General features: G+C 35.6%; 1 protein-coding gene across 1 annotated transcript in view; it reads left to right on the plus strand.

The window, feature by feature from the left end:
- The first annotated feature begins 1,270 nt into the window (after window positions 1-1,270).
- LOC121313482 (beta-1,4-galactosyltransferase 6) overlaps window positions 1,271-27,205 on the plus strand; it is a 42,919-nt gene continuing 16,984 nt past the window's right edge. Inside the window, exons 1-6 of the mRNA XM_041246087.1 lie at window positions 1,271-2,027; window positions 9,155-9,271; window positions 10,193-10,306; window positions 11,531-11,655; window positions 20,864-20,980; window positions 21,547-21,734. Of these exons, the coding sequence (XP_041102021.1) occupies window positions 1,913-2,027; window positions 9,155-9,271; window positions 10,193-10,306; window positions 11,531-11,655; window positions 20,864-20,980; window positions 21,547-21,734 (776 nt within the window). The 5' untranslated portion in view covers window positions 1,271-1,912. The remainder of the gene's footprint in view (window positions 2,028-9,154; window positions 9,272-10,192; window positions 10,307-11,530; window positions 11,656-20,863; window positions 20,981-21,546; window positions 21,735-27,205) is intronic.

Raw genomic sequence — 27,205 nt, forward strand, 5'->3', positions numbered from 1 at the left:
TGAGGCACTGACACAATAAAATGTGAAAAAAAGTTCAAGTGGGTATAGACTTTCTATAGGCGCTGTATATACCTATTGGACAAATGTCATCAAGCTACCCTGTGACAGTTACCATGGTGATCACATGCTCTGTCATCCTGTGACATGAACGGGATCTGATGTACTGGGAGTTCTGTTGCTTAAATACAAGAGAAAATGATGTAGCCTAAACAATCTTTTTGATAATTTGAAATAGAAAATGACCTTGACAAAACGTTTTGTAGGTACTCAGTACCGGTTGTACCGACTTACTTTAACCTCTGCGATTCACCAATCTGAATTTAATCTGACAAATTGAGCCAGTAAATAGAACTGAACTGCACATCATTAGTACAAACCCCACTCTACAGCAGTGATTTATGGCAGCCTGGATCCAGCACTGCATTACCAGCTATATCCTGCCACCCCACTGGACTGATGCATTCTGCAAACTTGTTATTTATACTGATATATCTTTTTTTTATTATTCATTTATTGTAATTCTACAATATTTGTTTATTTATTGTATTGTTCACTTCGTAGTAAAACTGTGTCACCTTGGATAAAGACTTCTGCTGTGTGAATAGAAAAGAAGAAGAAGAAGAAGAAGAAGAAGAAGAAGAAGAAGAAGAAGAAGAAGAAGAAGAAGAAGAAGAATATGGAAATCCATCAAGATCTTTTCATAGATATTATCACCGAAGTTAATCGCTTTTTTTGTGGCTGGGCTGATTGAAACGCCTTCTCGTTAGCAGCTGTAAGGTTATTGGTTGAAGCAGTTCTGCTTGAGACTGAATTATCATTGGTTGCAATTGTAGAATCTACTCCAATTGGCTACAAATGGTAACGCCTTTTTGGCACAGTGCGAGACTGACAGTTTGCAATTCAACTTTCAATTAATGAATTCACAGGAAGGGGAATCGTGCAGCAATCGATTCACACAGATGACAGTCAAGGCTTTGAATTGCTGCACGAGTTGATCAATTCATTGATGCATTGGCGAATTAATTTCTGAATTGATGGACGAATTTACGAATTAATCTATGAATTTATGCACGAATTGATTAATTAATTGACAAATTAATTCATGAATAGTTTTGGCACAAACGGAGCCCCATAGCATCAGCCCCCACCCCCTTACCCCCTCTCTTGGCTCAAAAGATGTGACTCACGCCCCTTCCTCCCACAATGCTCTATTGCAGTCTGAGTGGTTGTCATAGTGAAAGAAGGCGGGCCGGGGAGAAAGTGGACTGGTTACACCCACCGGAAACAAGGTCCGCAACACAGCAGCAGCTATGAATTGGAACGAAACTTGACTGTTTTTAAATTTTTCCTTTAAAAATACTAACATACCATTTTCAGAAACACATAGTTTATCTGGTATTGTTATGTTATACATTACATTTAGCCGTTTAGATTCAGACTAGACAGTTTTGAAAACCAACAGCGAGTCTGTGAGTGGGAGGAAGCTGTGCAGAACCATTTTTCGAGGGATACAAACCAGGCTTTATTGTCGGCGAAAAATATATAATATAATTAGGGAGGGATTTACTGTACCTTACGCTTTAAATTATTATTTTTTTTAAAAAACAAACTGGTAATTACCGATATTATTCACTGTTGATAATGAACTTGTGGTATTTAAAATATTTGTCAGGGCCTGGCTTTTGAGTCTGGAAATTTTTTGCTCAGTAAAAATTGCTTCTTTTTTTTTTGACTACATTGCATTTGTACTACATCCACAGGATAAAGGATGAAGACTGATTTGTTTTTTTAAATAAAGATATTGACACAGTTACGGACCTTGGTCTGATACATTTTCAAGTGTTTTTCTTTTTTGTTTTTGTTTTTTTTCTTATGGGATTGTATTATTTTTCCTCGTCTAACCTAAGCGAAGATGCTGCATCTGAAAAGGTTACTGCGGGTCTCAAACCGCTCCTTCCTGGCCTTCATTTTCTTCTTCTCCTTGTCAACATCATGTCTCTACTTCATATACGTGGCCCCTGGAATAGGTAAGGGTGCTTTTTCTATAATGTTGGAATATGAGATTTAGAAAGAAAAGTCGAGGTAGTCTACGTTACTACTGCATTTCTTTACACCTTATCCCAAGCGCAATATTCACGTCCTGAATTGAATTTAAGGCGTAATTCTGCATGGTTTCAGTATTAACATGTAATGTTCTGTTATATAAAAAGACAGAGTCCGGGTGTTGTGACGGCTGTGTGTACAAAACGGTCAATGGTGTGCTGCACTGACAATGTCAATACATAATCCCCCCCCCCCCCTCATTGAGTGTGTGTGTGAGAGCGTGGTATTATTATTATTATTATTATTATTATTATTATTATTATTTACGAACGTGAGTGTATACAGCTATGGAAGGAAATATAATTCGGTAACATTCTTATCTGCTGCATTGTGGACACGTTTTATGCTAGTAAAATCCCGACTTTCACTAGTATTGGATTACTTGAACAGAGCTACACGAAACCATGCAGTTCCACTGCTACATGTGACATAGGACTAAGCAAACGGGATTGGGGTTCAGTTAAGGAGCCTACAGTCTATCAAATATGAACTCTGGTTGTATATTTAAGTGTGGAATTGACTCTTTCGCATGTATTTAACTGTAAAAATAAACAATGCAAGAAGCGCACTGAAATAGGTTTCAACGATTAAAAAAACACTTTTTTGTGTATATACAAAAAATAACTTCTAATATTCGTGTTGTTTGTGTACACTATATTTATACCTCCATACCAACTTTATTTTTACTGTTAATTTTGTTCCATATGTGTAAAGTTGATGCTATCCCATTTATTTGTTTTTGGATTTGTTGAATTGGCTTCTATTGCTCTTCCTTCTAAAGCTACATTTTTGTTTGCACCATGAAATTAGTATGTCAAATGAGGCAGCAGCCAGTACCATCTGCAGTCTACAGTCTTCAATCCAGTCTGCAACCGGACATTGCACACCAGTCAAATAACCCCTTTGTGTCATGCTTTTTATAATAATTGTAAATTAATTTAGTGGACCTCTGACATTTCCCAGAGAGTATAACACATTCACAGAATTCACTTTTAGCTTAGCTATTTGGTAATATCAGTGCTAACTGATAAAAAAGTTATACCAGCCCTTAATTCTAACTGGGGCTGACAGTGTCTCAATTGAAATAGTTTTGAAACCCATCTTCATCTGATGGAAATTAAAGTTTCACTTTATAACAGATTACAGGTCATTCCCAGTGGCAAATAGAAACTTGGTGTTTTCCAGCTAACACACCTCTTCAAAGTCTTGTGTCTCTTCGTGTCATGCATCAAACTGGTTTCAGTTGTGGCTCAACCTATTAACTTCCATCACTGTTTGCATATTAGCAACACCTCATGCTGTACAACAAGGATTCCCAAACTTTTTGTGGCTCAAGGCGTCCCATTACATTTGTCTTCCTTACTGAGGACCCCCACCCAAAGAATCCATAGAAATGGAGTACCTTGCTCCTAGGTCATCACACATATATAGTATTTTCCTTTATTTATTTTGTATATGTGTTTTTGCATTTTTATTGCCTGTAACATATTATATTTAGTTTAATTTCTGCAAGTAGCTTTGGATAATAGTGTCTCGTAAATAGTTTAATTTATCAATTAATTAATAATTGGTCAACAAATGCAGTTGCTGGATGCCAACTCGGGAGCAAGTTGGCTGCTGTCTGTCATATTCAACTGCTTAAAATATAATAACTTGGTAAGACACTAAAGTGGTACTAAAACAGTAACTTAATGTCTGTACTCACTTGTTTGTTGCCTTATTAGTATCATGTTTCTGTTTTATTTCAGTAAAAACAAGTTTAAATTGCAGTTTCTTCTGCTATTTACAGTATGAAATACACAGCAGCAGGCACATTATCATATACGTTATTCGATATTTTCATTAGCACAATGAGTTAAAAAAAAAAAAAAAAAGTGAATGGCATTGTACATCCTGATGTGTGGATTCAACTGTTTAAATAGTGTATCTTTAATTTATTTTCATTACAACCTGACCTCTTTTTATACTTTCAACTTTAAAGTCTGTTACAAAGCTCTTTTTAAAATGGCCTGAGAGTAGAAGTTGGCCTAAAGTACTTTATTTGCTGCCAGCAGAATATTCTGTTTTAAAAACAGGACTTATAATTTTTTTATAAATGAAATGCACTATATTCTGAAACTGATAGTTATCATAAAGGACATTAATCTAAATCTTTGGAAATATTCCAGTATCTTGTAATTTTAAGTAGGTTTCGTTCTTCTAGAATCATGATATCAGTTTTACAAAAGGCTAATCAGATACTGACCAGCAAAAGCACTCATCGATTGCCAGCATTATTAACATGCCTGAGTGCGTATTTTATTACAACATCTTGGTCAATTTGGAAAAAGAACTTATACATTTTGTGAGGATTGCAAATTAAACTTCAGTTGGGCAGTTCCATGTCAGACATCTGGATGTGTGCCAGACATATGGTAAACAAATTCTCAAATTAGTTTTATAAGATACCTAGTAATCTCAAACTGTCGATATGACCTTGTGAAAATGTGGATCAACCTGCAACTTGTTATTTTCATTAGGCAGTGTTTGTGCCAGGATTTACAGACAGAGGGTCAATGTGGCCCACTCTCAGAATTTTAGGTGGATATTTTCTTCAGTGAGGGTGTCAGTTTGTTTGATTCAGAACCAATCACCATTTCTTATTTGTTTGTTTTACATATGCCGACAGAGTTTGCTGACATTTTGTTTCTGAAGAAAAATAAAATTGTAACGCTGTAGATACAACCAAGGTGTCTCTACAGTATTCATTGGGAAATGTCACAGTAATGCCGGTGTATCACTGAGTAAAGGATATTCATTGTACCAGATCACTTTAGAACAGGGGTTTTCAATATTTCTTAGCTAAATACCACTTTCCAAAACATGTAGTCCATGCGTATCCCCATCCGAGAGTCATAATAAAATGAAAACAGAAAAAAAAGGTCTGTACACTAACATGATACAACAACGTACAAGCCTTGGAATGTGTGATGGATACAATTATAAAAGTTACTGTATTATAACAGGAAAAAAAAAAAAATTATATATATGTATATATACTTACAGCTCTGGAAAAAATTGAGACCACTGCAAAATTATCAGTTTCTCTGGTTTTACTATTTATAGGTATGTGTTTGGGTAAAATGAACATTTTTGTTTTATTCTATAAACTACTGACAACATTTCTCCCAAATTCCAAATAAAAATATTGTCATTTAGAGCATTTACTTGCAGAAAATGACAACTGGTCAAAATGCAAAGAAAACAAGTTCATATTCATTTTTAAACAACACAATACTAATGTTTTAACTTAGGAAGAGTTCAGAAATCAATATTTGGTGGAATAACCCTGATTTTCAAGCACAGCTTTCATGCGTCTTGGCATGCTCTCCACCAGTTTTTCACATTGATGTTGGGTGACTTTATGCCACTCCTGGCGCAAAAATTCAAGCAGCTCGGCTTTGTTTGATGGCTTGTGACCATCCATCTTCCTCTTGATCACGTTCCAGAGGTTTTCAATGGGGTTCAGGTCTGGAGATTGGGCTGGCCATGACAGGGTCTTGATCTGGTGGTCCTCCATCCACACCTTGATTGACCTGGCTGTGTGGCATGGAGCATTGTCCTACTGGAAAACCCAGTCCTCAGAGTTGGGGAACATTGTCAGAGCAGAAGGAAGCAAGTTTTCTTCCAGGACAACCTTGTACTTCAAGAGGAAGATGGATGGTCACAAGCCACCAAACAAAGCCGAGCTGCTTGAATTTTTGCGCCAGGAGTGGCATAAAGTCACCCAGCATCAATGTGAAAGACTGGTGGAGAGCATGCCAAGACGCATGAAAGCTGTGCTTGAAAATTAGGGTTATTCCACCAAATATTGATTTAAGTTAAAACATTAGCAGGTCTGATGTCACCACTACAGCCAGCCTGGTGACAGCTTTTCATGTGGCTCTAAATTAAAATAAGAAACCAATAAGTAATGGAGGATAGTTCTCCTTCAAGAATGGCAGCACAGAGGGACATTGCAACCACTGGAAAGAAGACAAAGCAGTAAATTATTCTACTGTTTGAGAAAGGCTTAAGTGTTTTCAGCACTAAAGTTTGCCCTTGTCTTAGTGCTGCAAGTCTGTACAGATCCCACTGAAGGGGAAATGATCGCTGCCACTACTAGAGGTCAAATGCTACATTTATCATGTAGTGTGGAATAGGAACGATTTCTATTGCATACAGCACCTTATTCTTTGTAGTGTGCATCAGCCAAACAACCAACAGTAATCTTGTTATGTGATGTAGCCAACCTAAAGGTTGTATAAAATTTGCAAGAGGGACAATAACAATCTGATCAAATAGAGGTGCTAAATAACACCAGCAGAGTACGGTAACCACAGGTTCCTGCAGCAGCTGTGTTGACCAAACGTGCGAGTAGTTTTGTAAAAATGTTACTTAAAATGAAACTCTGCATTCAAGAAATTCAATGAAAAACATCAATTAAACTACCCTTAAGGTCTGTGTGTTGCACATGTACCATTGACAAAATGCCCCACAAACTAAAATAAAAACACATAGAAAATAAAAACACAGCAAAAAGGTCAACAATAAAAAACAAACAAATGAATCAGTTACCAAATCAAGCTGTTTTTCTTTGTGTGAACTCCAATAAACAATAAGAATAATAGTGTGTTTAAATTAGTTTTAAGTTAACATGAACAGATTTTTATCGTTTGTTTCATCAACAGCCGCATCTATCCCACATGTAGAGTCTGAGGATGATTTAATTGTGCAGCGCTGTACCTAATTACACAATGAGCTGATAATATCTCTTGACTTCAGCCAAAGAAACAGGAACCCAAATTAAGACATTACCATAATTTGGTTTTGTACTAAAGCAGGGTCAGCTGCTGCTGTTTTTGTCACTGACCATTTAAGAATGCATTCTGCCGTCACCATATAAATAGTTTGGACAGTAATAAATATATTAAAATGAAATGTACTGCAGCTTACTTGATTGCAATAGAAAAACTGCCATTCACTAAACTTTGCTTTCAGATTGTGGTAATGAAAGAATGGTTTGAAAATATCAAAAATACGATATTGTGTTTACTGTGGTGTAGTTAGTATTGTAATCAGAACAAACTACGTGCAACAAACTTGTAACCATTTGCTGTTTTGAGTAAAAAAAAAATAGAGAAATACATCAGCGCTGGCTGTGTTACATGCTCTTCAATCAGGACTATCACACGGCATGTGAGCTGCAACATGTTTCCCATATTACAACTATACACAATTAGAGGTGCGGCCACCAATTCCATACACAACATTTGCAGAATATTTTGTTCATTGCAGTCAACAGCTGTGTAGTTAATAAGGTAGCAACCAACTTGCTCCTAAAGTGGCCCCCAGCAATGGGATTTGGTGACAAATTTTTTTTGGCCTAAGACAAAAGGTTAGTCTAGACCTGTCTATGCTGCTGGTGGGGGGAATGGGGAACGGGGAACCCCAGCATTTTCGGAGTAAATATGCAGTCTAACTTCACTATAACAAACCCCCTTTTTTAACGATCCTTGGAGCAAGAATTTTTTTTTCTTTTCCCAATGGAAATTATTCCTATTAGAATTTCGGTATTGACTGACCACTGAACTTTGTCCAGTGTGAATGTGTTATTCTCCTGGTGAAAATAAAGACCTTGGTAGGCTAATTCGTAGATAACCTATTGTACTGTTAATCACGTGTGACGTATGCAACCATTGCCATCTTCACACAAACTGCAATCATGGCAACGGGCATGAGGAGGCAACAAGTATTTCTGTCTTGGTAAGATGATTCTTCAATTTTTCCTTAGAATTTGACGCATTTTGATCCAAGGAACAATGTTATTTATACCAAATTGGCACTGGCTTATCCTCCAGGGGTTCCACCCTTGGAACGCGTATTTCTAAACTCTGGAAAACTGTAGTACGGTAATGGTGCGATTTACGTGAATTCTAGAAAAAGAACATTCCAAAAAGAGTATGCTGTGAGAAATGTAAATTGCAAATGTTGGTAATTTTGAACAGACCTTAAAACAAGAAGTACATTTAAAGGCCTGGTACACTGGCAACTTTTGTCGACGGCAACAAGAGGAACACGTTTGGCAACAACGTAGTGCAAACCAATCATAATGCAAGTTTTTGTCACAAGATGTCAACATGCTGCGAAGGAAGACTACGATATAAAATGTGCTAGTTTACATTAACAAAATAAATACATAAATAATCAAAATAAATTGCATCTTATTTATGTATTTATTTAATATTGGCAGAAATTATACTCCATAACTGCGTACATGGCAAATTAATTTAAAATAAAACATATTTAAAAAAAAATACACTACATGTGTATTTTATTATTGTAGAATTGTATTCATAGCTTAAATATGTTATTGTAATCGTGGGCATTAACATTCGCTTCTCCACCTACACACTGTATTGCATATCTATAGACCATGTAATTGGATGAAATGCAGGAGTCCGAATGCATCGTGTACACTGTGCGTTGAGCCTTATCATGTGACACTTCTGTCAAATTTGATTGGTTGGTATTGAAACTGTTGCCCTCATGTTACCTGAAAAATAGAACATCGTCCTAAGTGGGAGACATGTTGCCCAGGGTGGTCACTTGATGTGACAAGCCGGTAACATCTGTCGTCCCCTTGTTGCTGTCGACAAATGCTGCCCGTGTGACCAGACCTTTACAGTATTAAAAGCTGTATAACCCAAATCCATATAAATAGTATGGTATATTGTAGGAAGCTGTAGTACTTTATGTACAACTGTAGTATACTACATCACGCAACAATGTAGTATAATACGAAGTCAGATGAATGTAGTACCGTTTAAACCTTATACCCACCTTAAGCAAAGTAAGTGTGAAAAATATTGTAACGGTCAAATTACAAAACATCTGAAAGTTATAGTTTAGATCATCTACCATATCTAGTTTTAAATGCAAGACTGTAGTTTATATTTGTTTATTCTTTTAATTGAGATGTAAAAGTCTTAAATGAGTAAAATAATATAAGTGTTTTATCTATGTATTTCAGCAAACACCTACCTCTTCATGGTTCAAGCACGAGGTATAATGTTAAGGGACAATGTGAGAACAATAGGACATATGATCAGATTGTACACAAACAAGAACACCACCCTTAATGGTACAGGTAAGTGTTAGTATCCCTGGAGGCAAGGGTTAAAACCCAGGACTGTTTTATATCCCATCTTTTATAATGGCTGACTTGGCTTATTTTGTTCTGGTACGATATTTAGTCCGGATTACAGTATAGTACTACATTTGTGTTTTTTTTTTTTTTTTTTCTATTCCTCATTTTTTTAAACCAATATACAATTTAAGTACACTGGTTTAAAGCAATGAGATTTAAAACCCTCCTACTTCCTATTCCCTTGCTTGGACTACAGCAGAAAAAGCTACCTGTCCCTTCAATAAAATGGACCCTCAATTCAATTTATTTAGCCAAAATATAATTGGTGACGGCTACTACACATCAGACGCTATAGAAATTTTCATCGGATGACAAAATACTTTCACAGCAACATGACCATACACACACCAGAAGCGACACAGATGTGATGCGACAGACTTGAAAACTGCCAGATTTATAAAACTATTCAAATTACTGCTGACAAAGCTATTATCTTTTAAATCTCTATTTTTAGAATTGTGGTGATCTTTGTCATAAAGCGCTGGTTATTTTTCCACGGCAAGAATTTTTTTTTTCTTGTCTTTTTGGATACTGTTTCACCCTGCTGAACCACGTGCTAGAAGCTGTTCTCTGATTGATCAATTCTCTAGTTGTCACGTGACAAAATTGCTGAATAGGATTCAATCCTATTTTTCATGTTGCTTGTTCGCATTGCAAAATTGTAGGTTCTATTAATTTTGTCACACAGCTGCAGGTTTTCGCTTGTTTCATCGTATCTGGTGTGTAGCGGCCTTAATGCTGGCTTGGAAGGTTTAAAACAATTGATGAGACCTGTTTTACTCCATTGTTTACAGAATGGATTGTTGTGGACTGCTGTCCTATTCTGTTCTTAATTACAATTTTATATCATTGTTTCATTAGATTATCCTGATGGCAATAACACCAGTGAATACATTGCTCAACCAATTGCATACCTTCCAGAGAATTTTACCTACGCTCCAAACCTCCCTTGTCCTGAAAAACTACCTTCTATGAGTAAGTAGGCTGTCAACATTTTTTAGACAATTTTCTGTTTATTTAAATTGTGTAGTTGCATTTTATATGATTTTTTGTCGTGTAAATAGCTGTATTTTTCATGCTTTTGTTAACTTATGTAACCACTTGTACTATTGGAATAGGATAAGTAAAATAATGGCAGGAATTAAATTAATTTTTGCAGCAGAAAGCTAAATTGTTCAGTAAAGCAATACTCTGAAACCTGCCGCAAAGTAATACTATAACAGTATTATGCTTAGTGATCATATATAAAAAATGTGTGTTTAACATTTGTTATGTTTGAATAGTGTAGAATAATATTTCTAAGACTTCCTCTATACCGTGACCATTTTACAGTTTTATTGCAGCACCCATGTTCAAACATGGCTGGTTGATTTACAAAGCAGTAAAGCTCAGAACAAAATGAGAATGACAAAACTATCGCTTGTCTAGGTATATAGGTGTAAGCTGGGATAATTTCCTTCTTAAAGAATTTGATGTCATGTTTAGCATACTGCATCCTTGCTTGCAAGGTTGGAGACTTAAGAAAATAATTGCATCTTTATACTTCTGAATACTTGGTGTTTGCTACAGTTTGTGATGCTACATGAATAATAGTTTTAATAATTATTCATAGGGTTCAAATTTAAGTCTTGTCTGTTTGCCCAGGACAGTAAAACTGGATGGACAGGTGCTTCCAACATATTCAGTGGTCTGCTTCATAAATATATTTTATACATTTCGCCTCTCTGCACACTTGTCAGCTTCATGTTGCTTGACTGAGCTGCCTTGCTGGACTATTTATACCCACAGTACTGTAGTGTGGAAGTACTCGGCAGTAACCAAAGTGGTGTCCCCTAGTGATAAAAAATTAACAACCATATGCAAGTTCACCTTCCTATGCCCTACTGTTTGTGAGATATGGTGCGTTGATGTGGTAAACTTCCTTTCCAATCGCCCTGTTGATAAATAAATATACATATATACACATGCACACATTTTTTTTTGCTTGTTTTAGAAATACTGATCCAGAACATATTAGGATGTGAAATCCATCTCTCCATTCTCTGTCTTTCTAATACTCTGCATGTTCTTTTAATATGCATGGGCAAGACAGGGATGGTACTCCTTGTGCAGTGGTTGTTCCAGCTTGGGGATAAGCAGAAGGTAAAACTTGATGATATTACAAATGTTTGGGAAACGTGTTTTGTGTTTGCCTTTCAGTGGGTGTTATTGATGTTAATATGACTGAAATAACAATGGATGAAATTCATCAGAACTTTTCAAAGTATCTGGATATCCAACCTGCAGGACACTGGAAGCCTAAAGACTGCAAACCTCGATGGAAGGTAAAAATAATACTTTCAAATCAATATTCTTTAGACCAAGATGAAGGTTGATACAGACTTAAATCTGCAGCTATCGACAAGACAGCAATGTTGGCAACATAACATTTTCATTTTTAAGTATCCAGGGGATGAATGTCCCCATGTGCAAATATAGGTTTTATCTTTTGATTTAATTTGTTTAAAAGTTGCATAGAGACTCCTTAGTAAATTTATTGCACAGAATTTATATATAATTGACACGTGATATATTATATATATATATATATATATATATATATATATATATATATATATATATATATATATATATATATCTATATATATATATATAAAAAAACAGTGAGTACCAGGTGTAAGTATAGTTTTTGTTTTTCTAAATGATACTCACACCTGATCTGTGAGTGAGATTTTAAAGGTGTGAGCCAAACCAATCAATCAGAAAAAAGTTTGCAGTTTCAGTGTAATGATACAGATCTAACAAGGAATTCCAAACAAATATATATTTTTGGCACCTTCCTGCAACTGTTGTTAAGCGAGTATCAATCTATAGCTGCCGCGCCTTTACTACTGATATTTTAGAAACCATTTAAGCGGTCAGCTTCAAATAGTTCAGTGTTATGGAAACTTCCCTTTCAAAATTTAACACCCTTCACTTTGACTGGTTACCCAACGTTTCTGCCATGTTTTTTTTGGATTATGGATGATAAAGGCCTAATGCATCAGAATATTATGCTTCTTACTGAGTATACATACAGTGGTTTGCAGAAGTATTCACCCTGTACCAATAACATCACATTTTGTTCAATTACAAATAATGTCTGCAGTTTTTCAAACAAACTTTTTTTAATTCAAAGGTGTAGTTTAGACTGAACACTATTATATAAGGAGGAGGTTAAATGTCAGCAAAACTTGCAAAGAAAATGTAAAAAATGAAATTTACTGGTTGCGTAACTATTCAGCCCCTTTTTTTTCATTACTTGGTAGAAGCACCTTTTGCAGCAACTACTGTCTTTTTGGATAGGTCTCTACTAGCTTTGCACAGTAGGGTGGTGAAATCTTTGCCCATTATTCACGGGGAAAATTGCTCCAATTCTGATAAGTTTGTTGGGGATCGTCAATGGATTGCAATCTTCAAGTCTCCCCATAAATTTTTGATTGGATTCAAGAAGGGCTTTGACTGGGCCACTCAAGACCATGAATTCTCTTCTTGTTCAACCACTCCAGTGTGGCTTTGGCTTTCTGCTTCGGGTCATTGTCCTGCTGAAGTGTGAATTTCCTCCTCAGTTTCAGGGAGTCTTGGCTTACTCAAACAGGTTTTCCTCAAGGATTCGCCTGTACTTTGCAGCATCCATTCTCGCCTCTATCCTGACAAGCTTTCCAGTCCCTGGTGAAGAAAAGCATCCCCATAACATGGTGCTGCCACTACCATGCTTGACAGTTGGGATGGTGTTGACTGGGTGATGTGCAGTAAAGGGCTTGGAATTTAAACCAAACTGTTACATTTTTGTCTCGTCTGACCACAAAACCTTTTTCCACATGTCAGCAGTATCATCTACATGCTTTAAGATGAGGTTTGTTGAGTAATGGCTTATTTCTTGCCACCTGTCCATATGGGCCAGCTTTGTGTAGGGACCGGCTGATTGTTGATATGTGACCACTGACTCCCATCTCAGACACAGAACTTTTCAGATCTCTCAAGGTCATTTTTGGCTTCAGAGTGACATACCGAACCAGTTTCCTGCTTGCCCGGCTGTTCAGTTTAGGAGGGTGACCTGATGTGGGTAGTGTCTGGGTGGTATGATGCGTCTTCCACTTAATGATGGACTTCACTGTGCTGAGAGGGACAATCATTGTCTTTTGAAATTTTTGTTGTATCCTTCTCTGTGCCTCTCTACAACTTTATCCCTGACTTGTTTCGAAAGCTCTTTGGTCTTCATGGTTGCTTTGTTGGATCAATATGTGAGTTGCAGCTTGAAAGTCTTTATATACCTGAGGAAAATTATCTACAAGTTAAACTACTTCGAGTACACACAGGCTGAAACCATTCACTAATTTTGTGACCTTTCAAACAAATCATTTGCACTTGAGCTGATTTAGGGCTGCAGTAGCAACGGGGTTGAATACTTATGCAACTGAGATTAATCTGTTTTTCTCTGTAAATTTTACTTATTTATATTCTATATGCATTTTTCAACTTTATCAATGTGGAGTTTGTGTAGATTCTACATGTAAAGTCTAATTTGAAAGCGTCGTGGAATACGCTCAGGTGCCAAAAAAATGTGAAACCTTTGCAGTGGGGTGAATACTTCTGCAAACCTCTGTATGTATTGGGATTTCCTAGGTCACGTCTGATCGTGGGTGTCTTACAAGAAAAAATAACTGCCTTCATGTTTGGTAGACTATATTGTTCACAATCTTCCATTTTTTTTCTTAAACAATTTAGACAGGCCATCTTTCTAAAGAAATTGTATATGGATAGTGTTTAAAGTTATTTTACAAGCTGTACTATGAACGTAGCACACAGTGACTAAAAGGCTATATATTGGGAACCAGCAGTTTTGATGAACGTATACATAGGCACTTATTATAATTGTGTGTGTGATATATATATTATATATTATATATATATATATATATATATATATATATATATATATATATATATATATATATATATATACACACACACACACAAACAGCTGTCTAGATAAGCTGTGTACTGGTTGTTTTACGGATTGAAAAAATATAAATTAGAATCTGATCATTTGCAATGCATGTCTGCGACTGGGATCCTTAGGATTTCTCTGTGCTAACTTAGTCCCCTTCGACTTAACCTACCAATTTAACCGTCTGTCAACTGAATTTTTGCATGTAATGCTTTATATTGCTGTAGCAATAGTTTATTTATTTATTTATTTGCATTACTACAGTATTGTACAGTTTGTGTTCTGTTAATTTGCTTCACAGCCGCAATGTTTATGGTCAGTAAAGCAAATAATTGCTTTTATTGTAAGACCAAGTTTTTGTACAGTAGTTAAAGTAAACTTTAATGTAAGGCTGTAGTTAATGTATTCCTGGTAAGTTAGCATTAAAGATGTACAGTGTTTATTGAAAGTACTTGACTTCAAGGTAATGGTGCATTTTAGTCATCCAAAATACATTTTGCTCAGTGTCAAATTACTGATCGCCCAAAACCTTATCTGGAGCACTGGGCACAAATACATGACCTACTGAACTTCAACCCAGTGTTCTGATCATTTATAAGTATGCCCTCAGTTACCAAGGTAAAACATGAAGTTTGTACTTGTCATCCCAGTCAGATGTTTGGGTTTTGCTCTATAAGGGAAGCAGATTTGCTGAAATATTTTAAGAAGTGGTTTAGATTTCACTACACCTGCAAGCTGCTAGCAATTGAATGAAGCCGATTGCTTGAATACATTTCACTATAAAAGCTATTTAGAATATTGTTTGCATTCAAATAACATTAATTTGCTGCCAATATTTTTGCCAAAATTGACAGTCAGCTGCGTCCAGTAACGTTTGATCTAGAACAACCAATGCGCTTAAATTTCACAATAACTGCTTGGGAGCCGTAAAGTTGCTCGTAACTCTAGTTTCCATTGGGGTGCTGTTGAAATGAAAAGGGTGGTGTCACGGAGTGACCTTAAAACCAGTCTTCCCTTGTACAAGGTGCGAGCACCTTTTTTGAGTGAAAGGTGTATGCGGCCGAGATGTCTGACTCTTTGTTAGAAACAGTTTAATTTATTTGAAGTCTTCCCACTAATGATGGAAATATAGAAATTTAAGTTTTTGCAGGTATCAGGGTAATGGCCCTGGCTGCTCACACCTCTGATGTAAAACTCTGGATGCACAGGCCTGTCATGGTGTTCACAGAACCAGTCCGAGCTGAGCCTGGCAGAGTTCGAATCCTGTTGAACGTGCTGAGTTATTAGACATGAATTGGATGATTTAAACTTCCTGTATTGGTTGAAATAATATGAAATACTTTGTCAATGGTTGTAATAATACTGTATAGACTCCTTTCAAATAGATCTGTAAAACCATTAGAAAATATTATGTGCAGTCTATGAAAGAGCCTGTTGGAAGGAGTCATACTTGGCAGGTTTTTCTCATAAGACCTTGTTAACATTTTCCAGTTTTATGAGAAAAAAGTAGCCAGTTTCTTTTGATACTTTCATTACTTTCGGAAATACGGAAGTGTCTCGTACTAATCGGCACCAAAAAAAATTGGTAAAAGGCTAGGATGTCAACCTGCTTCAACTGGATTTTGTATGAACAGAGAAAAAAGGGTCAATTAATTCAGTAAAATAATATTACCATTTCTAGGAGCAACTGTTATACTGAAGTAACTGAATTAGAAATACATGTTATAAAATCATTTAAAGTTAAACTGTTATACAAATAACAGTATTATTGTTGAAAACATATTAGTTAAAAATGAAAAGTTCAGTACTAACTGACACCGTCAGAATATTGTAATAATTATACTCTGTTTTAAAGAATATAAAACCAGCATATATAATATTGCAGCAAATTATGAACCGGTTACGATGATTTGAACTTGGAAAACTGGACAAGTGTTAATGTTAGAAAACAAACAAACAAAAAAAAAAAAAAAAACTTGTCTATGTGCCTTTGTAATTAGTGCACATACACTCTTGGAAGCTTATGAGTCTATTGCGTGTGGAAGCCGGTAACCTTGAAAGAAGCAGGCATCTGTGGGAACTAAACACGGAGGCTAGGTATTGCAAAAACAAAAGGGTAATCCTTTTTAAACTAAAAAGACCTATTTGACTTTATTTGATTGTGTTGTTACTAAGGATAGAAGTTTGAAATAAAAAGTATTCTGATCTAATAAGTGACAAAACTCTCTGAAGAGAAATAATGTGTTAAGTCTAATAAGAAACATAATATTTAAAATAACAAGTGTTTTTGCTTATTTAAGGCTCTCCTGTAATACAAATAGACTGTAAAAGCAGGAGTGAGCATTTAATTTAATCGGTTTAAGAATTAGTTCAGTTTCTTTCTCCAGCTAAACAGAACATATTTTAGACATTACAGTATCCATTAAATTAAATAATATAAATGTTTAGTTTATATATAGATTTATAGGAATATTAGACAAATAAAGTTTATACTGTATTCAAAAATTTGTACACAAAAAACCTACAGAAAAATAGCCTTGCCCTTATCTGCTTGCAAGCAGAACGATGCTAGATGTGGAAGGTTCTTTTTGGCAGTTTTTACTTGTAGTCTGCAGTTTTGAATCCAAGGTCTATGATAAGAAAACCTGGCAGTAGAAGTTAACATGTTAACATTATAGTTAACATGTTTTATTATAGCCTGAATTTAAATGAAAATAACTGAACTGATCACAATGCTTATTCAAAGGCAGTCTTTGTCCCATACTTTAACACACATTTGTATATGAAGTTAAACTGGCCCATTGACAACACACTGAAAAGGGAACATAATATGCGGCTAAGTGCAGCATGTTTTTTGACCCAGCTTAATATAATCAAATAGAGCTGCTGTTAAATATTAAAAACATCTCTCATATATACACATATACTTGTATTATATTATAACAAGGATTCTGTGAACTTTGGTCCACCTGACTTTTTAGAAGAAGGAGGAGTTGGAAAAAGACAGCGAAGAAATCATGTTCTAATATTTTTTGGCAAGAAGTTAAAAATTGTCAAGGCCAAGTGATGACTAGATTTACTTGGGGACTTCTAATGTATTCAATGAGGGGAAAATCCTATATAATCCCAGAGCAAGACCCCATTTGATATCGTACCACTTGCTAACTACAAGTTGTGTGATCCATGCTCTGATTGTTATTATATATATATATATATATATATATATATATCTAATATATATATATATATATATATATATATATATATATATATATAAAAATAACAAGAATATGCGCGAATTCGACCCCAGATCGCCTTTGGTCTGACAGATTTTTCTTTACTGTATAACTTTACTTTACAGGGGCATTTAGGAAGACATTGTTTCTTCCATCTGAAGTTCCTATTAGATAAAAATGCTATTTAACTCCTGTCTTAAACTTAATTGCAAAACTGCCTTCAGGACAATTTTGGGTAACAGTAATTCGACTTTTGTTCTGCCAGTGAGAAATATGAATCCTAGCTGATCTCTGTACCATTGGACAATAGTGAGTAGAATACTTGTCCTACTACCTCTTTCAAGTTATGTCAAGTTATTTACCATTGGCACAATAGTTTTAAATACTGTTCCTAGTAGAATAGCTATTGTTCTACTACCCTCTTGAAATTGTTATGTAAATAATGACTTGATAAATGATTATGAATTTTGAAACCATGGTTTAGTTTTAACTGATTGACTCTGTCGTTGACATTGAAATCCGATACTAATCAATTCTTTCTGTCGAATATATGAAGAAGATACAAAATTAACAAAAGTTATCAAAATGCCATTGAATTAAAGCTTGACCGACCCATTTTTAAAATATTTTTCTAGTACAAAAACAAGCTTGCCTATACAAAAATTTTAGATGAGTTACCTTATAATTTCATGTGCCATAAAATCACCTGACATTGTTTCATCCAGGATAACAGCAAGATATTTAACAGAGCTTTTTCTTTATATGTATAAATTATTGCATGACATGACAAAGTTCACAGCGTGTTTTCTTTTTCTCTTGGTTGAGCTAAAAAGGATAGCTTCAGTCTTTCCCAAATGCAATGATAATTTATTGTCTATAAGCCATTGATTACATGATTCTAATTATGAGCTTAATGTTTTGCCAGTTTCTTGTGGCTCATTATCTGATACTAATATAGCACGGTCAGCATAAAATAGAAGCTTGCATTTAACACTTATTGGCATGTCATTAATATAACATAAGGACAACAAAGGGCCTAAAATATTTCCCTGTGGTACTCTACAATAAATACTCCAAACTTTGATTCAACGCCATTGACATTGACTAACTGTTTCCTGTTACTAAGATATGATATCATTTGAACCACATAATCGACCATACACCCACTTTTTCTAGTTTCTCACATAAAACATTATGATCAATAGTCAAAAGCCCTTTTGTAGGTCTGCAAGTACCATACCTGTATAGTTACCTTTGTCAATTTCAGATCTAATATAATCTGTAAGATGAATAAGTGATGTATCTATAGAAAATCCACCAATGAATCCTGGTTGAAACTGATGCAATATTTTGTTAACTATTAAATAACTTTGAGTATATACTGATCTTTCTAATATTTTGGTTTCTGATGAGAGAATACTAACAGGTCTGTAATTTCCAAGTTCCTCTTTTGTTCTTCTTGCTAGTTTAAAGTCGTCAGGTGCAATATTTGTGGTAATAGATAAGTTTACAATAAGTGCAATAGGAAATTTTAATTCACTGGCACCATCTTTTAAAAATCGATCAGGAATGTTATCTAGCCCAGTGCTTCAGACCACAAAGTTGTTCATATATAAAACTGTCACATACAGGTTGTAATTTAAAACTATTTAGTGTAACTGCTTTAGTACTATAAAAGTATTTACATATCTCAGTCTTGGTATTCAACTTCTCAGGTGCACTTGGTAATTTGTTAACCAGCTCAGAAGCCATATTCGATAAGAAAGTATTCATAATGTTAGCCACCTTGTTAGAATCATAACAAAATTCACCATCAATTTCCAAAACCACATAAAATGGATTTTTAGATTTTTCACTGTAAGCTTTTCAGGTTTTGCCATACATTTTTTTGAATTTTGACATTTTAATCTCTTTGAACTTTATTCCTCAATTTGCAAAAGTCTGAGTTTAATTTTACTCCTATCTTTTTAAAAAATATTTAGGAATTGATCTTTCAATCTAATTCTGTAGGATTTTGTTATTCATCCATGGCTTAGTTCTATTTTTTTTTTTTAAAGAAATTCTTTACAGATGCAATATCTCTAGAACTAGATGCAATGACTAGTTGGCATCCTTCTATACTTTTCACTGAATTCTAAGTATCAGTAATTTTGAAGCCCTAGCTACATATTTTGAATGCTGCTAATACATTTCTAACGGCTTTCCAGAGAGTCTCGCAAAACACGCTGGTAAGCGTTCTGATACTGTTAAGTACATTCTAAACCTAGAGGTCTTCTAGTGGCTAACTTTACATCAAAAGAAAGAGTTGACAATTATGAATAAATACCATATTCCACTGACCGATGATAGCAAACTTTTAATCATGGCTTAGCTACTGTTTTTAGTCAACAGAATTTTGACTGAATATTTTGGAACAGAATAAATCTGCTAGATTTAAATGCGATCATCGTGATGCAAACTAGTCTAAATTTTAATGCTAGAATTTTGACATTTTGAATACCAGTAAAGCCACAAGTTAATGTAGCTTTGGCAATTTATGCACCTGGCTAAAGAAATGTTGGTGATTTACATGGCAATAGTAAGGTGACCGCTTCAGGAATCAGTGCCTGTGTCTCCCTAAGCCATGCCAGTGATAGGAAATACATCCAGTTTCCCTTCAATCTTGAAGATCAAAGGCTTAAACAGGGTTTCGATAAATGTGCAAACATCCCAAATGGTCTAGGGTGGATAGATTGTACCTCCTTCACAATCCTAGCACCACCACCACAGAAGGAGCATTTGTAATATCAACAGAAAGGGATATCACAGCAACAGTTTACAGGTATGTGTTGCTTAAATAGCTCACCCGTGTGCAACGTATATCTCTTTCTCTCTCTCAATTTGCTTCTAAAATTTTAATTTTTAATTGAATATATTCTGTATATTGTAATATTTCCCCTGGGGGGAGTCGAACATCTGGGTTTAAAAAAATAATAATCTTTTAGTAAACTATACTCCACCTGTAACTTTTTTTTTTTTTTTTTAAATGTCGTGCACATGAGTACAGTTACCATGACATTTATCATTCCCATCACCTAGGATCATACTAGCTAGCAGCACAGAAACAACCTTTGCAGTCTTCTAGCTTTTAACGTTAGAAGCACTTTATGAAACAGGTTCCAGGGCTCTTTGACATCCCATGCTTTAGGGCATTTGCAGAGCTTTTTCTACAAAGGAAGTAAATCATTTAGTTGAATAAGCAGTTGTTTATTTTTCTTGTTTTGTCTTCACTTGCCCTCAGCCAGTGCATGTTTTTACTTTTGTCAGGTGGCAATACTTATTCCCTTCCGCAACCGTCATGAGCATCTACCAATACTTTTTCGACATTTAATTCCTATGCTCCAAAGACAGCGTTTGCAGTTTGCCTTCTATGTCATTGAGCAGGTAAAAACCTTTTTATTGGGTCATTTTTCACCATTTTTGTTTGAGAACTGACATCTAGTGTATCATTTAAGCTACTACTATTTTAAAGCAAAACGTAGATTAAATCATATTACTAAATTAAGAATTAATCCACATTTGAAAAGTGTTATGCAGTGCATAGTATAGATAACTTGTATATATGTTTAACAGGTGTATTTACTTTTCCATGTAAAAAAAATCTTTACAGTAAGACGCACACACACATGGTATACTTGACAGATATGAAGCGCAGAACATATGGAAAGAGAATCACAAGTTCCTTTTGTTTTAGTTTTAACTTTTTAAAGCATTCAGCAAAGTAAATTGATCTTGCCTGTAATTGGTAACAAACTTGGTTCTAGAATTAAAACTTAGTTTTAGTAAAACACACCATCGTAAGACATAAATACTGAAGCAAAATTCCTCTAAATGTGTGTTTTATGGTGTGTTTTTTTTAATGTAACTTGCATTCAGGGTTTTGCTTATCAAAATACTAGACAAGTGTAATTTCTCCATCTTCACTTTGTAATGCCAGTTTGTTTTTCTAGGGTGGCACCCAGCCCTTTAATCGTGCCATGCTGTTTAATGTTGGTTTTAAAGAAGCCATGAAGGACCTAGACTGGGACTGTCTTGTTTTCCATGATGTGGATCATATCCCAGAGAACGATCGGAATTATTATGGTTGTGGACAAATGCCTCGCCACTTTGCTGCAAAACTCGACAAGTACATGTATATGTAAGTTGTGCCTTTTATTCTGTTTGAGCATTTTAAAGGGAAAAGGCAGTACCTCTTCTAACTACGTAGAGACACTGTAGTGTAAATCTTTTGTATAGTTGGTCCAGTCTGTCCCAGCTGTGCCCAGTAGAGTTTAATTCTGCTCTAGGGAATCCTGTGTTCATGAGCAATGTGTGTATACATATTATCATATTGTAATGTTCTGACGTAATTTAATTGACTTGTTGATACTGACAAAGTATCCCTTCTTTTACTGGTCAGTAAAATGTTTCCACCTTATAGTTTTTATAGTTACATGGTATACAGTATGTGATGTATGATTTTAAACGTTTATACTTCAACGGCAAGCTTTTTTACCACAAGCCTGTAAGTGTTTTACCCTGTCAGTTGGAATGAAAATAGCGGTGGTATTTTTTACATCAAAACCACCACAGACTTACCAAGCCCATTGCATACCAACTTTATGGAAATAAAACATCTGCAGTATGTAGGTCTCTGACCATTTTTGCATCATTTGAATAGACACCAAAAAAGAACACCAGTTTCAGAGAAATGTCCTTATCTTGAAATAGCTTGTTTTATCTGTGCTTAATCCCGTTCTGTATTTGTTTTTGCTTTGTCTATTTTTTTCTCTCTCTTCAGCATTTTGACACAAACTTCTGTTAAGTTATTTTGTATTCTTTATATGTTCCTAATGTTTTGTTTGCAAACTTCTCATTTTAATATTTTATGTGCATACTTATTTTGAGCTGAAAGAGACAATGAGAGGTTTGATTGCCAGGTAAGTAGCAGGAGCTTGGTTGTGTAGTCAAGGGGTGTGTACATGACACACACAACTGGTAGCTGTGATGTTTGTTGTGTTGCCCTGGGATATATTTAAACTTTAAATTTTCATATGTATAGTACGTTATTTGTTTTGTTAAGTTAAACTTTTTAGACATACTAATAGGGTCATTCTACACCAAATGAGTGTACATATTTATGCTGAAGGATGCCGTTTACAAATGCACAGATTGGGATTTTTGTGAATTCCATTTACTGATATACCATATTAACAGTTTTTGGATTGTAACGTGCACCCATTTACACATTATTTAGGATGATGAAGATGGGTGCATAGAATGCATTGAATCTTTTGATCTACTTTTCAAATTTTGCGTGTATCAGAAGGTGCAACAAACACGGGAGCACAGTTACATGTCACATGTATAATTCTGTACCCACATTTATGTTGTTGGAGCACAGCTGAGATGAAAGTGGGAAGAGTCACCTCTAAAACTTCCATAATATTGAAATTATCAGGCTTCCTAGAAAAGTGTGCGAGAGCTGCTGGTAGTGGAACACGCCATTTAATCAATTGCAACCAATGACAGAATAAACAAATATATTTGTGTAATGTTACAGTTTTGCTAACACTATTTACAGTTGATGGCCTGTGTATCATAGTAGCACAAGGAAGATGTTTACAGCATACATTTATTTTACATATAGAAATAGGCTAAATTTAAAATGTATCAACTAAAAATATATTTAATCGATATAGAGTTTGTAAACGGTGGTAAGTTAGTTGTGAATAAAATGCATAATGTAAAACAGCAATGTATACAATGTTTTACGTAATAAAAATATACTTGAATTGCAATGGACAATAAAGTATCTGACAGTGAACCCCACTCAAGCAGAAACTAGTTAACTTCCTTGAAATCTAATAACAATGCATGGGTTTCATTAACATACAAAGTATAATAATCACCTTGTTATGTGAACTGCATATAATACGAAAAGTACTTAATGTGCTGAAAATCTAATTTTGCAGATATGACCCCAGATATTTGAAAGGTTGGTGCACCACGCAGAGGATTAAGCGTGTCGCAAGTGGCAGTTATGCGCAAAATCTGCCATATTCGAAACTACTTTTGCGTTCCACAATCTGTTTTTGTGCTGTGCACAAATATAATGTATGCATAGCGCAATCTGGTGGGAGTGGCCGACAATTTACGAGGTCCTACCATGTTCGAAAGTATGTGCACAGGAACACAAAACCAGTTCTGCGAGGCACCAACCAACGCTTTTAAAAAGCAAGCCTTAACTCTGCGCACATTACTGAAGTCAAATGTAGGCGATTTCCGAGGTACTACAACAATCGAAAACACCCAGCTATCATGCAAGGTTCCGTCCACATCTATATAATGATTATATTCAAAAGAACAATTGTGATAGCAGCATTGCTAGTGTTAATACATGCTTAAAAATTAAACAGGGAAGCTGCAATCGTGATTTTTCTTTTGGACCTAAAGAAAACTAATTACTTTCCCAAGCACATTTTTCTTGGTGCTGAAAGAATAACTCCCAAAACAGAATCAAGAGTACCACAAGGTACCATAGTACATACCGTAGGTATGTAACAGACGAGCTGGCAGATACTAAACAACTATCTGTATAATGCAGGAAAGCTTTACTTTTATATCAACCCTAGATTGATCAAGCAATAGTTTACCTTGCATTCACATGGATTTCAATATCAAAGACACTGCTTATACTGTATTGGTAAATTGTTGGCATTTTGAATGTAAAATGTACAAAAGGTGCTCCTTTCTTCTTCTACTGTCCATTCAGTCTGTTTTATTTATGTTGAAGTAATTGCCCCCCAGGTTTGTCAAGCAAGTGTGTATGTATGTATGTATGTATGTGTGTGTATATACAGTGCCTATAGAAAGTCTACACCCCCTTTCAAAAGTTTCACCTTTTGTTGCCTTATAGCCTGGAATTAAAATGCATTAAAATAGTTTTTTTTTTTTCATTTATCTACACATCCTACCCCCCAACTTCCAAGTGAAAAAAATATTCTAGAAATTTGTAGAAAATGTATTAAAAATAAAAACTGAAATAGCTTGGTTGGATAAGTGTCCACCCCCCTTGTAATAGCAATCCTAAATTAGCTCAGGTGTAACCAGTTGCCTTCAAAATCACACACCAAGTTAAGTGGCCTCCACCTGTGTTAAATTGTAGTGATTCAGATGATTTCAGATAAATTCAGCTGTTCCTATAGGTTCCCTCTGCTGGGTAGTGCATTTCAAAGCAAAGACTGAGCCATGAGTACCAAGGCACTTTAAGAAGAACTCTGAGACAAAGTTGTTGAAAGGCACAGATCGGGGGTTGGGTATAAAAAAATATCAAAGGCCTTGACTATCCCTTAGAGCATAATTAAAACGATTATTAAGAAGTGGAAGGTGCATGGCACCAACAAGTCCCTGCCTAGATCAGGCTGTCCCTAAAAACTGGATGACCGAGCAAGAAGGAGACTGATCAAAGAGGCTCCCAAGAGGCCAATGGCAACTTTGCAAGAGATACAGGCTTTTATGGCCAAGACTGGTCAAAGTGTACATGTGACAACTATATCCCAAGCACTCCCCAAATCTGGCCTGTATGGTTGGGTGGCAAGAAGGAAGCCACTACTCAAGAAAGCTCACCTTGGGTCCCGTTTTGAAGTGTGCAAAAAACACTCGGGAGATTCTGTAGCCATGTGGCAAAGTTTTGTGGTTTGACGAAACAAAAATTGAACTTTTTGGCCTAAATGCAAAGCGTTATGTTTGGCACAAACCCAACACAGTGCATTACCCAAAGAACACTGTCCCTAATGTGAAGCATGGTGGTGGCAGCATCATGATATGGGGATGTTTCTCATTAGCAGGGACTGGGGCACTTGTCAGAGCCCTGAACTAAATCCAATCGAAAACTTGTGGCATGACTTGAAGATTGCTGTCCATCAACGCTCCCCAGGAAACAGAGCTTGAACAGTTTTGTAAAGAAGAATGGTCAAATATTGGCAAATCTAGGTGTGCAAAGTTGGTAGAGACCTATCCCAGCAGCTGTAATTGCTGCCAACGGTGCTTTCACCAAGTATTAACTCTGGGGGTGGAGACTTATCCAGTTATGATCTTTCAGTTTTGTATTTTCACAGGCAGTGTTCTTGGCCGGCTCCATGCTGAGATTCCCGTCTGTGGGGCTTCCTAAATAGAGTAGTATTTTCAGCATCATTGGTTTGTTTTACAGTCCACACTTCTGTAAATATGTTGATGTGTAGTGTAAGGAACACGGGTCGGAGCTACTCAGAACACCGGCGTGTTTCTGTAAAATAGTGGAATTTGAAACTACAGAGATATTTTGTCAGTCTCCTTCATGTTGACACTTATCCAGTTAGCAAGTGGCTACAATATATTTGTATTGAAGTTATATGTTGAATAGCCTACATTATCCTGTGGTCCATTGTTTCATTTCTCCATTTAGTGGTTTATTTATGTATGTGTGGGGGTGCCAATCCTACCGATGTGTGTTGAGCTTTGATTCTGCATTCCATGTGCAGGTTACATTTGAGTGTAGACTCGTCTAAAGAATATTGGTATGTACGGTGCACCTATGATAGCTGCTTGACAGGGTATTGTTAACAGTCCATTGTTGTGTAGTATTCCAATTCAGTGCATTCATGTGTAGCACTTGTGTATTTCTGCTATATTGGTAACGAATGCGCAGGTGGTTTTGCGAGGAACAAACACATTTGTGAATTGAGCAAAAAAGTTATTTTTCAACTTCGCAACTGTCTTGTGCCGTTTTGGAAATTACCAAATTTTGTACAAAACCACAAATTTTTGTGAGGCCCAGATTTTGCGAGGGGATTGCTCATTGCTTTGACTAAGTTGGCCATGAAGCGTAGCACTTGCCAGTATTATCCTAACATAAATCATACTTTTGTAATTAAATTGCGCAGATGCAGTTTATTTTGTCACTGGTGTTTTTGTCTTTAATTAGAAAACATCTGAATGCATTTTATTTAAAATAATGAATCCCATTAGATTTCACTAAATGGGGGGATACATAATACATAAATGCATTTTGCACATTAAGCACTTTTCACATTATGAGCGGTTCACATTAAGCAGGTTATTTTTAGGGCTTAACGTTATTATGTTAATGAAAATGACGACTTTTCAGGTATTGGGAAGTGTTAAGCCTGATATTCGCAAAGTTTGTAAACATTTGTTTTCCATTTTAAGCACATTTAATCCACAGTAAGCATTTTTATCATGTCCCCATAAACATGCACTTAAATGGCTGGTTTCACAGACCCTGATTTTAGTACTAGTGCTGGACTACCCAATGTTAATTTAGGTAATGTAAACCAAGATTAGTGCTAATCTGGGTCTGTGAACCAGCAATAAAAATAACATAACAAGATATGTTATATTTATTGCACATACAGACAGTCCTCGCACTTGCGACACAATTGGTTCCTGAAAGTCGCATTGTAAGTTGAAGCGTTGTAAGTCGAAGCACATTTTCCCATAAGAACAATGTTATAAATTGGGGTTACGTTCCTGACTTTTCAGCCAGATATTATAGTTTTGCAAAAATGACCCATTATATTGTACTCATGCAAATATTTATTTAACTCTTTACACTCAGCCCGGTGATTA

The sequence above is a fragment of the Polyodon spathula genome, chromosome 3, assembly GCF_017654505.1.
Source record: "Polyodon spathula isolate WHYD16114869_AA chromosome 3, ASM1765450v1, whole genome shotgun sequence".
NCBI classification, from domain to species: domain Eukaryota; kingdom Metazoa; phylum Chordata; class Actinopteri; order Acipenseriformes; family Polyodontidae; genus Polyodon; species Polyodon spathula.